The sequence below is a fragment of the Aulonocara sp. 'chitande type north' Nkhata Bay genome, linkage group LG18 (assembly GCF_057382095.1).
Source record: "Aulonocara sp. 'chitande type north' Nkhata Bay isolate Kocher_YH1m ecotype deep benthic linkage group LG18, A_spYH_male_GT1.1, whole genome shotgun sequence".
Taxonomy (NCBI): Eukaryota; Metazoa; Chordata; class Actinopteri; order Cichliformes; family Cichlidae; genus Aulonocara; species Aulonocara sp. 'chitande type north' Nkhata Bay.
In genome coordinates this window covers 11,402,545-11,417,372 of record NC_141361.1, presented here as the reverse complement: position 1 = coordinate 11,417,372, position 14,828 = coordinate 11,402,545, and the positions used below count along the sequence as shown (strand labels likewise).

The following is a 14,828-nucleotide window of genomic DNA, read 5'->3' as shown; positions in this document are numbered from 1 at the left end:
ATTACATTACGATTTATATCGACTGTTAAAAGCTAAAACTGTCATTGAGATTTCACACACACACACACACACACACACACACACACACACACACACACACTAAATGAAATATCAGCATATAAGGAAAAATCTGCAGAGGACAAAGTGTCACTTTCAAGGGTTACAAAAGATGTTAGCATAAGAGTACTTTTATTCGCCGTAAAGGTCGTACCCTCGTTGCCAGGCTGCTTCAGGACTCCCACGGGCACCATGACGGTTGGAGGGGGCGAGCTGAGCACCCCAGAGGCCTGAGCCTGCTGCAGAGGGGGGATGGTGGAGCAGTACTCAGCTGGGTTGTTGGGGTTTGGACTTTGATTGCTCGCAGCAGCCGGCGTTTCCCATGATTGAGCTGACAGAGAGAAAATGGCACCAGTAAACATTAGGAGTCGTCATGCGTTACATAAGTACACATACATTTTTCACACCAGGAGAATTCTTGGGGAATTTAGAAGACTTTCCTGTAAGCAGGTACTCCTTCATAGCACAAAATTCACAGGTGTTACTATTTTCTCTAATGAGGCCTGTAAGTCTTCACTTCAGCCTTAAAGCTGCTACAGCCTACAGCTGTGCTTCACCTCAGCTCATCAACGAGACTCTTTGACACTCTTTAAATCGCAGCACAAAACCCATCTGTTTACATTAGCATATCAGCTGTAACCATCTTGTTTTATACGTTTTACATTCATAGTGTTCTTGGATTTTAAATCTCTTTTAATGCTGTTCTTGTTCATTTTGTGTTTTAAGGTGACCTTGAATCCTTTGAAAGGCGCCAACGAACAACATTATTATTAAAACTCATTATTAAGTCATTAATCAGTGAACCTGGACTGACCTGCACTGATAATTAAAGTCATTAATATAACCCATTCCTTTCATAGCACGATGTGTCAAAATGTGTGCTGTAAACATGATTTATCTATACAGAAGCTGCGCCACATTAGAGATAAAATCAAACTGCTGCTAACTACTGAACCTTTGGACAGATCACATTTTTATTCATTAAGAAGCTCTGATCAACTTCTCTTTGATCTTCTCTTTGCATGGTCAAAAACCGTTCGTGTTTCTGCTTCGTACCCTTTTCGTTTACACGCTTTGTTTTGTCGCCCCAAATCAGGTTTTCAATACACCTGTTCCTTTACTCTGTTTATTGAACCGATCTTTATTTCTTCTGAAGCATTTACTGGATTACTTTTGCATAAAGCTGTGATGCTTTGTTTTGTTTTGCTGTATATTATGTCATGCACTGTTAGATTACAACTTGCTGAACTGGATTTCAGGCTTTTCAAAAGTTTTCAAACTTTGTGGTGCAAACGTCATGCAAAATTAGACACTTTATTCAGAACAAGTTTGGTTTTCAATTGGAAAGACTTTCTTTTTGGATTTGCAAACGCAAAAATAAACTACCTGCGAGTTTAGCGGCTCACATTTCTAAAGCCAGGTGGCCCAGCCTTAGAGAACTTGTGTGTTGCTTATGCAATCTTCATAATGTGGAGAAAAATTAATAAATAAAGACAAATTGCTTTTTCCATAAGATCCCACGAGAGAGAAAGCACATCTTACCAAGTCCCTATTACTGTTTAATCTTGTTATTTATTCTATTATTAGTCTCTTATAAATTATTTCACTTTTATTTCTCCAATTCTTCTCTCTTTCTTAAAGCAAGTAATACTCCATGGTCTGTTTTTGTGTTCTGTAATTATGTAAAAAGAAACAAACAAACTTCTAAGCGGAATTACACTGGAAAGTTGTATAAACACAGATGATTTTATATACCGCTGTCTACCGTGTGACTGCAAATAAAGAAAATGTAAAATTGGACAAAGGTTTTATCTGGACATACTAAATTCATTAAAAGGATATGGAGGAAACACTTAGCAATTTGCACCTCTAACATCTGATTTCATAAGTTGCAAAGAAGAAACCTTGCAGTACTTGCAATGATGCTCACCACTTGTCAGAGCAGAGTGACAGGTGACACAGACACGAGCCTCCTTCCTGTCCATGTACGTGAGCCTGCACTTCAGACTGCAACACGCCGCACAGAACACCTTAAAAACAACACGGAGAGACAGAAAAATAATCCACACCAGAATCCTACAAATGACCAAACCTCCAACATGACATCATCACCTTCAACGTAAAAATTATTATTATTATTATTTTTTAATTAAAGAACGTCCAGAAAGTTGTCATTAAATGTGCAGGAAATGTAGCGTTTTATGGACACTGATTTCATGTACTGAGCCAGCGCTTCAATGAGCTGCAGCTGCGTACACGACACTTTTCTTTCAATGGATTAGTACCTCATTACGTGTCATTTTCCAGTATCATGTACTTTAAATAATTAGACAGAGGGTAGATGATCCTTTTAATTTCAGAGCCACGCGGCACCATTATAATCTAGTTGTGGATCTAGCACTGTGGTGGAGGGTGCACCGAGGTTCCCGCTGCGCCTATTGTTTGCAGCCCCAGTGCAGGTGTTAGTATTACTGCAGTGCCAGCTCCCCCCTGCTCAAGTGGCAAGGAGCGTGTGTGATTTTGTTTACTACCATGGGAAATTAAGTAGCAGTCCGCCGATTTTTCCACTGCACTGTCAGCGACTGCATCTTCAGCTTAGAGCACAGTGCAGACAACCTGCTTTGTGTGTGTGGGTGGGCATAATGCTATAAAGCTACCTGCCCAACTATCAGCAAATAAATGCCTAAAGAGGAAAGCGTCTATCACAGCCCTGCATTAAATTTACCTCCTTCATCTATCAAAGCTATTTCCACATGTTTTTCCATCTCGCCGTTTCTGTTTTTGCTTAATATTAAAACACTGCCTACTTTTGGTGCACACTTACGAGATTTATTAAACATCAAAAACAACATAATCACAGAGATACACAGTTGTGTAATAGGTCATTATAGCTAGACTGCTCTTTATGGGTTAGATTAGCACAGTTTTAGTACACCACTGACCTTGCCACAGGCCCTGCAGTGATGCCTCCTCTTGGTGAAGGTGAACTTGACGTCACATTTCATGCAGACTGGAGCCTGGGAGTCAGGCACCCACACAGGGGCGACCTCTCCCAGAGAGCTGGTAGGTTTCCTGCACAGAGCACCTTGTTGCCCTGCCTGGAGATCATTGTCTGGGCTCTCTGGGGGTATGAGGGATGGAGAGTGGATGATGCCCTCTCCATTCACGCTGACTGCACTCTGGTCAGTCCCGCCAGGCGACGTTTCGGAGGGTGTGCCTTTCCGGCATTGGTTTTCGAGGTTCTTGTTCTTGTTGGCGGCAGACGGACTGAGCAGGTTCTGCACCTGGCCCGACAACGGCTGTGGGATCTGGAGCTTGAGGCTGACGGGCTGTTTGGGTCGGGCGCCTCCATAGGGAATGCTGACTGGCTGCAGCCGGTTGTTGAGTTTTGGTTGGATGCAACCCGATCCCCCCGCTCCTCCCTCGCCGCTTTCCTGCTTGCTCTCCTCCATTTCTTTCTCCTCAGTTACAGAGTCCTCTTTTGAGGGGACAGGAGAGGGGGAAACACCTTCCTCTACCCTCTCTTCCACCTCCTGAGGCTTAGAGCTAGTCCCGCTCTCCTGTTCCAAACCATTTGGAAGATTTGCTATTCTGTGGTGCTGGTCTACTTGTCCCTCTGGACCACATCTCCTTTCCTTCTCCAGCCCAACCTTGTCCGAAGGAGACGCACCGTTCTCCTCCAACTCACACCCACTCTGAACAACCCTGCTTCCATTCAGGAGACTTTCCCCTTGCTCCTCTTTTAAAATTCTAGTTTGCGTTTCTAGGCCAAAGTCCTGTAAGGCAGCTGAACTGCCATCATCCCCATTTTGTGCCGTGTGTTCCACATTTGGGAGAATTTTTGTGGAGGGTGTTTGTTCCTGTAATCCAACCTCAAAGCTGAAGCGAGTGTGACTGACAGACGAGCCTCCTCCTCCGGATGAGGCAGCTGTCTCTTCACGTTTAGTCTCCTGGCCAGAATCACCAAGCTGGATGTCTGCAGGAGAACTTATCTCTTTGCTGAGGGCATCCAGCTGTGGACTGGACAGGCAGCCATTCTCCACGTTGTCAGAGGCCGTCACAGGGGGCGGCGAGAGGTCGTCGGTGCCCACCAGTTTGCCGATATTGGGCTGGGGGAGGGGAGGGCTGTGGACGTCTGCCGGCCTCTCCTCTGCCCAGGATGGAGGTTCGGGACCAGGATGCCTTTTCAGATCAGCCCCTGAGGGAGGGGTGGAGGATGAGTCGGGGAGGGTCTTAAATGACAGGGGACTCTCCCGGGGGCTGAGGTCTGCGTGAGCCAGCGCAGGGTTCAAAGAGAGCATGTGGGTTGGTGGGGCCAGGATCTGGGTCCACTTAGCATCTGAAAGAATGGGAGTGTCCGTCTCATCTGCAGAGAAAAAAGAAAAAAGGAAAATGAAAGACTGTATGGATCTCAGCAGAAGCTCTTTGAACGTATTTTAATGTACTCACAAATTATATCTACAACTTTTTTTTTTTTTTTTACGAAATCAACCAAAATATTAATGTATAAACTGGTATTGTCATCCTCATGTCAGAAAAATTGGTGCTCATGCTTGGTCTTATGAAGTCTGCACCATTTAATATCTATAAAGACATAAATTAATATTTGTCTTGATGTAGTCCCCTATTCCACTTTGCATTTGCCGGACACAACCATTTATCTACACTTTCCAAACAGCTTCCAATTTTCTGCTTAACACATGAAATGTGAAATACGAGGAAGTGGTTAGGAGATCATGAACCCTTGAACAGCCTCACAAGAACAGCCACAGAGAACTGATACAAAGATACACACTTCCAGGTGATCGAAAAAGCTATAAATGGCAGGAACAAAGCAGGGGATGAACTGAGAAATGAGGTTGGCATGGAGTGGGAAATTAGTGTGTGGATGGACTGGGAAATTCTGAGAAAGTGGGCCAAAATGGCTCGCTCGCCCCTGGGAGCCATCAGTCAAGCCGACATATAACTGCTGTGTAATACAAGTAGAAATTCTTAAAATATTTCTTTAAACCGACTTCCTCACACAGTCGGCCCTCGCCTCCATCCGCTGCAGTTCATGCTAAGCTGTTTCAGTGTGCAGCACACACACACACACACACACACACACACACACACACACACACACACACACACACACACTTACTTAATCTGCCAAGCTGGATCTCTGACAGAGGTCAAAGATAACCACACACAGACAAAATACACACCAAGTTCACAGTAACATTAAACTCTACTTTGTGCCCATGGATCTGCAGGACTTTAGAAGACAAATTTAGAAGAAGAGCCATCCTTTTTTTTCCCTATAACAGGCATTTGTGCTGGAATGCTGAGAGAATGCAGATACACAGCTCAGTAATGCAGTGTTTACTTCACAATTACCATAAATAAACTGTGAAATCACAGAGTCTCCAAAAAGGCTCCGACACACTTTTGGGATCATTAAGTGTGATGAAAACAGCCAACCCTCCTGTCTTGCACCAGTTACACGATGTCTCAAAGCCTAAGGGAAATGGGAAATTCAATTAATCCTATCCCCTCGTGGCCCGCCCTCAATCCCCACCTGTGAATGTTACTCAGACTTAATGGGCGGTGGCTGATTTTCTGACACCTTGATGATTTACTCTCAGAGGTTGTGCAATGGCACGCTGACAGCAGCTTTTCCTTTTCTGTTCGCCTTTCCTCGTCCGCAATGACTCACCGCTTGTCCTCGTCTGCTGTCTGCATCTATTAAAGCTCACCTTCGTTCTGCTCGAACTCGTCCAGCACCTTGTCCAGGTTGAAGGCCTCGGCCTGGAAGTAATTCTCCATGGGTCAGGAAGCTCCACCCTGCTGACGGCCGTGTGAACCTAAGAGCAGCAGCAAATGTGTCCTCAACGCCAGAGTCTGTCACATTTCCATACCATATGTAAATGCCTCGCACGGCCAGAATCATATCTCCTTTCTATATCCTCTCCTCACTCCAATATCATTTGACTGAGGAAAAACAGCCTCTCCAACTCCCTTTTCTCTCTCCTCATTTCCTTCCCAAGCAGTTCTCTCTTTAATGATTACTCTGAGGTCACAGGGATAATGACAGAGACATGTGGGCATGGTCTAAATCTTTCTGATTAGCAAATTTCCCAACTGAAGCTGACAGTCAGGATATGAAGTAGCCAAACTGACTTCAATGTAAGGAAAGGTGTTTCAATGTCCCTTGTGTCTATTCTCCTCATTTTTAAAGAGAGCAGGCCCGTCCTATCAGTGTTGCTACATTAAGACTTAAGCTTATTTTCAAAATTAATAAATCTGACAACCATTTGTCTGCTTTTTTTTTTTTTTTTTAAACTGCCAAACTCTGGACATCAATTAGTCAGGAAGAACGGTAGGTGGTTTCCACAGTGACAATGCTGCAGTTTGCCAAAGGTTTGCGTCATTAAAACCATGTTTGATTACTGTGCGTTTTTAATATTGCACAGTAAACACATTTCAAGCTCTGTGAGATGCAGATGCAGCATGCAGTGTTTGTTTTGCAGATATCTGTGACAGAAAACTTCAACTCTGGAGTACCAAAAGTGCCGAGAGGTGAGGGCATAGAGGTAGACTTTAGCAAAAAACGTGTTGCAGTTGTCAACTTTAGAAAGGATGCCGAGTCTTTTAGATCTGAGGATCTTCAGAGCAAGGAAATACTCTCTAATTTGCTCATAGCTTGTTAATAATGCAAAATGAAGCTTTCAGTGTTACAAACGCTGTGAGTCTAACCCAGAGAGTAACGCGTTTAACATGCGAGTCATGCAGACAAAATATTTTGTTCATTTAAAGCCACAGGCCTGTACTTTGAAGCAGGATTTGGGGCTTTAGTGAAGTATCTTCAGGTTTAATCTTTGCTTTTTAGTATTACAAAGGTGGTTCACTTTGCATTGCCATGGTAACTCATGCTGCATACCTAAGCAGGTTAGGTGTGCAGGTAAATTTAAAAACAAAAACAAAAAAAAACAAAAAACACAGCTTGTGCCTGTTGTAATATTACTTGGTAACACTGGAGTTCTGCTTTAAAGTGACAAGCCTGGGAAATGTTTTGAATGATAGCAGAAAAATAAAATAAAAAAAAACAGGTAGTTGGGGTTTATTTTGCATTTTATCTTCTTTGTTTATGATTTTATTTAATTGTTTTAATGGGACTTTTTCATATTCTCTGCACTGCTACTCTAACAGTTTACACTTATTAAGCTGAAATCATAAAAATGTATATCAGTCATGTTTTACACCTGCTTTGCACTGTCACATGTTGTGAATCACAAACCCTAAAATCCATTTGAAAAGTAAAGCCTGTATAAACACTTCATCTTCATCACATCTGTCAGTCCTCACCTGCACAGAGGTCCTCCTCAGCAGTCCCAGGTGATATTTTTTTCCCCCCTTTCTCTCAACAGGTTTCAGTCTTAGTTCTCAGCTCACCCAGTCTGGCAAGCGCCCAGCGCCCACACCTGAGATAAGGAGAGGAAACACTATTCAGTAAAGTGCTGCTTATCAACTCATGTGCCAAAAAAAAAAAAAGATGCTGTCTAACTATTATACAGCGAGTAAGGTTAGGGCTGAGGTTACACTTCTCGTGTTTTTCCCCTGTAAACATGTGCTTGGAGAACTGTGGCGTCACACTCACAGTTTGCATTAAACATTTTTAAAAAAGGAGCTAATAACAACACATTTACAAAATTGCACACTGATCAAGGTGTACTGGGCAATGCTAGCTAATAGTCTAGTACTTGTGAAAAGGTCTGTCACTATATTTAAAAGCAATAAAGTCCAATGCAGGATATTAAAAGGAGAAAGAGAGAGACTCGTTTTAATTCATCTCTGGCTGCAATGCTTCTGTGCTCCACTTGAAATGAGCCTGTGGCTCAGGCAGCTCCAAAAAACAGAGTGACAGGGAACCAAGTGATGCAAAGACACCGTGTTACTTAAGGGTAACCGGTGTTTTGGTCTTGAGACAGGAATCTGTGTGACAAAGTTTGGGCAAATAAGTGAAAATGGAGCTTGTTTCCAAGCTGCACTCTGTTAACAAGCCAGATCCATCTGTTTCTTAACCCTGTCATGGGGTCAAGAGCTGGCGTACAGGTTTACAATCTATCGCAGGGCTAGCACGCAGACTACCAATCTTGCTCACATTTCTAACTATGGCAAATTCTCACCAGTTAACTTAATATGCTTCCTATGTGGACTGTGGGAGGGATCCAGAGAACGCAGAGGGAACTCAATCAAGAACAACATGTAAATTTCACAAAGATGGGACCCAGCTGGTGGTGGATTCATTGGCTGTATTGCTGATTTAAGTTAACGTCCACACTGAAATCTTACCCAAGTTGACAAGATTAAATATTTGAGCCTATGGGCTGTAGAGTACATCATGTCTTCTTAAAAACATAGCTCCAAGGGGTAATAGACAGTACTAATAACAAGCTGGAGAGGCCAAAAATAACAACTGAATATTTTGGAGGAAAAAAAGTCAGTGCAGCTCTTAATTCTTTTTTTAAATGAAAGCCTCATCCAACGCAGGAAACAGTTGGACCCTGAAAAGGGGTCGATTAGTTAACAAGCGGATACTTTATTATGCTCATAAAAAGGGAAGCTACACATCAGACAGCTTAGTGTTCACATTCATGCTGCTACTCTCTTAGACTAAAGCTAATAAACAATACCCAGCAACGGCCGATCACCATGTATGCTATGCTGCACATTATTATACGCATTGCCCATCAAAGCCTGACAGGGTAATCAGAGCTATGAATGGACAGCAGCTGAAGCCTGTACAGTAAACCTGCCCCATGTGTCCTTGCTGACGAGGAGACCTTGGAGCGAGGATGTAATGTGGTGCGGCTGCAAATGAGTAACAGCCAGGTTAAACTTCAGGGTCATCCTCATAAGGACAAACGAAACCACGGATTACACCAGAGACCAAATATTCCACAGGGCCAAGGCCTCGCAGAAATGAGCAGAGTCAACATATTTCCCGCTTAGTTTAAGATGCAAGTGGGGGCATGACGTCAGCACAAAACCGTAAAGGCACCGGACAGGAGCGTAAACATGGAATATGGATGTGGGATTGTACCATTTCAGAAGAACAGGGCTGACGGAGGTTATCACGGCTACAAACAGGAGTAAACTGAGGTAGTGCTGCTGGAGCTCACCAGAGGTGCTTTCCATTACTTTTCTGAGAAAGTGGTGAAAAACTGAAATATTCACAGCCAGTAAAAACAAACCGAACAATACAAGTTGTCAGACTGACATTTAAAACACGATGAATGATTCAATCAACTTGTGCACTGCATGCTTAAAAACACTCCACAGGTGCAGGGCGGTGAAAATTTTCTCTAAACTCATATGCCAAAATTCTTGAAAATGACCCCCCCCCCAAAAAAAACCAAAAAAAAACCAAAACAAACAAAAAGCTAATACATGATCGAGTCCAGAGCTTTCCTGACAGAAAGAGGAACAGGGCTTCATTCCATGCCTTTTGTGCAGCTGAGTCGACTGAGTATCGGGGGCTTACTTTCTAACATTTTAGGGACTTTACTTTGGAATACAAAGCTCCTGAAAGCGAATGTTACTCTGAGCTAATGGTATACAAACAATCCACTCTGGACCCTTTTCAAGTCAAGAGGTTAAAAATGGGCAAATAGCTCAAAGTCTCTTTGATCTGATGGAAAATGATGCGTTCAGGTAACTTAAATGATTTTATACTTGTGGGAAAAGCACCACGCAAGTTAAAATATTGAATAAAAAGTGAACAAACTGAAATATTAGGTTGTACTACATGGTGCTTGAGTTTTTACAAAATTTAACAGCCTGCAGGACTTTGATCAACACTGATTATAACAGCATGCAATTCATAGCCGATGGCTTTATTTACTGGTTTGGGAATTGTCTGATTTAAAAAGAAGATTAAACAAGAGTTAGATATTTCATTTTCATACTATTACTACTACTATATGTTACTGAATTTTGCTAGACCCTAAGAAATACTGAGAGTCAATAAACTGTTATCTGCATAATCTCAACAACTTCTTTTTTGAGAATCATTTTTATTACGCATTTCTTTAATGTAAGTCATATTGACTAGTTTTTCAAATAACTGAATCAAAAATGAGCAAAACAAAAAAAAAGCTAGAGACATTGACTGTATAAAAGAAATGGACACATCCACAGTGAAGAGGTTGTTTACTTTAGTCAGACAAAAGTGCCATGTTTTTACTGATTGTTTGATTTAAGGCATGATTTAAGTAGGCATGTCACCAAAACCAGTACTTACTGTAATTATCGATATCGCAAATGTGACAGCACTTGGAGTTGTGCGTGTTCACCAGTATAGTGGAAGTTTTGGTATTGCATGTGAGCTTGTCAATCACAAGGTAGGTCAACCTTAAAGGACACTCTGCTGTATTGTCCTTCCATTGAGCGCTGTAATTTACAAAGAGAACACCATTCTGTATGAAATAAGACATCAGCAAAGTTGACAGAGGTCAAAGTTGAGGGGTGTCAAAAATTTTATACAACCAGACTTCTTCAAATAAAGGAGTCAACCTCCTGTTGGCTACTAGAAAGAATGCAGATGCAAGGCACCAGACACAGGCGCTATAATCCACCATCTTTTATATAAAGTCTATAGCTGGAGGATGTTGCTGGACACTAAAGTAGCATCAGCAAGACAAAGAACAAAAAAAAAGTGAAGTTTAAAAGGAAAAATTACAACTAAAGCGTGTGAGGTGATTCGCTTTGGAGAGCAAATTATCTTCATACCTCCTGCTCTGACCGCTGAACTGAAGAAACATCTAAGCTTCAAATACCTCGGAGTTCACATCACGCAGGACCTGTCATGGTCCTGTCACATCAACACCGTGGTGAAAAAGGCCCGACAGCGTCTCTACCACCTCAGATGCTTGAGAGACTTCCAACTGCCCTCCAAGGTGCTCAGGAACTTTTACTCGTGCACCATAGAGAGCATCCTGGCGGGAAACATCTTAACCTGGTTCGGGAACAGCACCATGCAGGACAGACGAGCTCTACAGAGGGTTGTGCGGTCAGCTGAGCGCACCATCCGCTCCGAGCTCCCTGACCTGCACTCAATCTACAGCAGGCGGTGCTGGACCAAGGCCAGGAAGATGGTGAAGGACCTCAGCCATCCCAACAACAGACTGTTCTCTCTGTTGAGGTCAGGAAAGCGATTCCGCTCCCTGAAGACCAACACAGAGAGACTGAGGAGGAGCTTCTTCCCGCAGGCGATACGGTCTCTCAATCACACCACCACACAGTACTGACCCACACATATGGTTCTTACACACACACTGGACTTTCTGGACTTTGGTTTTGCACAACACTGGTCACTATATTCTTCATTTCCGGTTAATACTTGTACAGCTGCTGTTATTGTGTATATATTTATTTATATTTAGATTTCTTCATACATTCTTATATAGTTCTATATTGTGTATTGTGTATTTTGTTGTACAGTTATTTTATTTTCAACTTTAATTTATATATTTATCTTTATCTTATTCTTCCCAGTTAAATTTACCCTTCATTCTAATTTGTGTTGTACAGTTATTTCATTTTTAACCTTAATTTATATTTTATTCCTTCCTAGTTAAATTTACCCTTTTTAATTTTTCATATTTATTTCCTCTCTTATTCATAGCCTTTTCCTTTTTTGTTCTCTTTAGGTCACGAGCAGTTGTCCAAGCATTTCACTACATATCGTACTGTGTATGACTGTGTACGTGACAAATAAAATTTGAATTTGAATTTGAAGCACCAAGTCTTAACCTCAGCCAACCTCTGCATCGTTTTCCCCAGGTGAGAAGTTTCCCTCCTAATGAAAGACTTCTAAAACCGTCTTACACTATAAAAGCATCCAGTGGAGCTGTCGTAAACACATACACACTCACACAGACACGCCTCCATAAGGACAGGAGCCCATCCCTGATTAAGATTTAATTACTCTGCAGAGGCGTTGAATAATGCATCTTTAGTCAAAGTGCATGAACAAGTCATATTTTTAGACATGTAAACTCAGAAAGATGCTTCAGAGGAGGCATATGTGCATGAAATTGTGTCAGTCAGAGAGGAAAACAGTCCTGCAGTAACAAATTCTTAAGAACATGTTGTGTACAAACATGCTGCAACTCATCAAAAACCATCAAAGAAGAAAACGTGTGATGCCGCCTACAGTAAAGCAAGAATATCGAGATTGTGCATGATAGAACAGCTCAGCTGATAATTATTATAACCCCTCTGTGAACAATACACTAATGATTTATTTGATAGAGAGGCCACAACACTGTGTTTAAATTTTCTTTGGCTAATGCACATCTGTGGTTTTAAAATCAGTGCCTCATCAATAACTTGACAGACTGGCATGAAATGTAAAACTAATCTATTCTGGAATAAACCTCAATAATAAACTCGATACACAATATATTTAAATGTTATTTACTCTCTCATTTAAACAGCGTGCTGTTCATTTTTAAATGTCTTGTTTTGTCCGAACAAAAGTCCAAAACCAAAAAAACCCAATCCAAACACTTTTAGCTCCATTCTCACTACCTTTAAGACAGGTTTCCTCTGATTGGCTGCCCCTTGTAAACAAAAGATTTGAACTGCAGGTGGGTGGAGCTTTCCTGCTTGTATACCAGGGGTGGGCAACTCCAGGCCTCAAGGGCTGGTGTCCTGCAGGTTTTAGATCCAACACAGCTGATTTAAATGACTAAATGACCTCCTCACCATGTCTTGAAGTTCTCCAGAGGTAATGAATGAACTCATCATGTGATTCAGGTGCGTTGACCCAGAGTGATATCTAAAAACTGCAGGACACCGGCCCTCGAGGCCTGGAGTTGCCCACCCCTGTTATAGATAGATCTTAAGAGCCTGTTTGAAACGGATTGCTTACAGCGGACTGGAGGCAGGGCAGCACAATAATGGTTTGTATCATAATCTTAATTATTTAACATGTTTATTCAATCAATCAGTTTTCTTTTTAAACAGATTTTATTTCATTTGAAATAGAATAATCATTTTAATTATTACCTAAACAGCCTATCACTCAAGGGTAACCACTGATCTGTCTTTACCGCAGGATGTCTGAGGCCGGCAGTGCAGACTGAGGCGACGGGAGGCAGTGTTGGCAGTGAACAGCAGCCACAGGGAAACGGTCAACTGGCACACCCCACCAAAAATGTAAGAACTGTGTGATATTTCATGACGGCAACCATTAATAATCCTTCATATTCAACTGAAAGTGAGAGAATTTTCTAGATCAATGTTACTAACTTAGGGCTCTCTTTGAGTCATCTTTGTTAGAACTGAACTAAAGAGCAAATGAATCTAAACCTTTAGAGGGGTGGAAGCGCACAAGTGTAAAGGAAAGGTGTGAGCTTTAATTAATTGGAAAAGAACTACAGCTTTGTATTGATCATGAATGCAAATCAGTAACCGTTCCTTCCAATTTATTTCATTTTCATAACTGCTGGTCATCAAAATCAGTTGAGATTAAAAGTCGAATTAACTGCCCAGCCCTAACTGAAACTTTGGTTAAGACCAAACACAACAAGGAACTATTTTTAAATCGAGCAACCAGCAGCTGATCTCCAGGCTCACTCCAACAGTCACGCTCCAGTGTCAGCCAGACATGCTAATATTGAAGTGGCCCATCAGGCTACTAACATGATAAACCATACCCGACTGGACCTGCCTGGCACGGCAGCCAAATTAAATAAGACAAGGGCATAAACAGCGAGGAAGCTCGGACATACCAGAATGCTAAACAGTTCATTAGGTCCACGCAATCAGAACAACGACTCCTGTATCCTGTTGTTATTTCCTGAGAGGGAGCAGCATTCGCTTCCTCGCCAATGAGGTGGATATCCTCTACAATCATTAGTGTAATCAGACATTTATGTTTTGGTTATACACAAGCTTTGGACTATTTCAATATTTCATGGGTTACTACAAGTATATTTCTAACAATTTTGTGTTACATTTGTGGCTATTTCCTGAATGTGTGCACATAAATGTCCTCTACTCTCCACATTTTATGAGCAGGCCCTTTAATTGGTATGACGTGCACTTCACATGTCACACCAATTAAAAGACCATGAACCCATTACTAACAGCATTTAAGTCCAACAGGATTTAGGTCACTCATTGGCATGGGCTCCTTAAATATTAGTTGCTCATTATTAAAGTTATCATTTCCACACGCGTTTCCCTTACAAGTCTGTTAAAAAAAAAAAAAAAAAGTCTGTGCCTGTAAGCCAAAAGTTACTCAAGAGTAAAATTGGTGTTTTTGCCATCTGAACCCTGAGAATGACCCAAGATTTCCTGGTGAAATTAAAAATAAATGTCCTCCATAAATGTTTCTAAGTGTTCAGACTTGGTCACAGCTCATTAAGTATTTAAGGGAGTTTGACGGCAAACGGTAACCCGGTTAGAAGCCATCGCTGATGGCTGCATTCATGCGTACACAGACCAGTATCGCAAATTGATGTAAATGATTTAAACACAAAATTGTCTTTATAAGCAAAAGAAAATGAAAAAAAATCAAATAACTTCTTTCTTCCTTATCATTTTCTTGGCTGAATATGAAGCCCTTGCCAGCTCCCACTGGTTTAAGGCAGAGTATATTAATCATCAATCATAAACTACAGTCCTAATTGCATTCAATTATGCACAAACTTTCTATTTCTTGGTTCAAAATTTGACCTTTTTTGGGGGTGGGGGGGGGGGCGGGTAACTGCATACAT

General features: G+C 41.7%; 1 protein-coding gene across 5 annotated transcripts in view; it reads right to left on the bottom strand.

Moving 5' to 3' along the window:
* Positions 1–14,828, bottom strand: part of zfyve9a (zinc finger, FYVE domain containing 9a) — a 56,933-nt gene that overhangs the window by 36,996 nt on the left and 5,109 nt on the right. For 3 of the 5 annotated variants that reach the window (XM_086272735.1, XM_086272737.1, XM_086272736.1), the window contains exons 2-6: positions 7,405–7,520; positions 5,796–5,903; positions 3,000–4,423; positions 1,988–2,087; positions 188–388 (exon numbers count right to left, since the gene is read on the bottom strand). In XM_086272735.1, coding sequence (XP_086128861.1) covers positions 188–388; positions 1,988–2,087; positions 3,000–4,423; positions 5,796–5,865 — 1,795 coding nt within the window. In that variant the 5' untranslated portion in view covers positions 5,866–5,903; positions 7,405–7,520. The remainder of the gene's footprint in view (positions 1–187; positions 389–1,987; positions 2,088–2,999; positions 4,424–5,795; positions 5,904–7,404; positions 7,521–14,828) is intronic. The other 2 variants (XM_086272738.1, XM_086272739.1) reach the window with 1 other exon arrangement.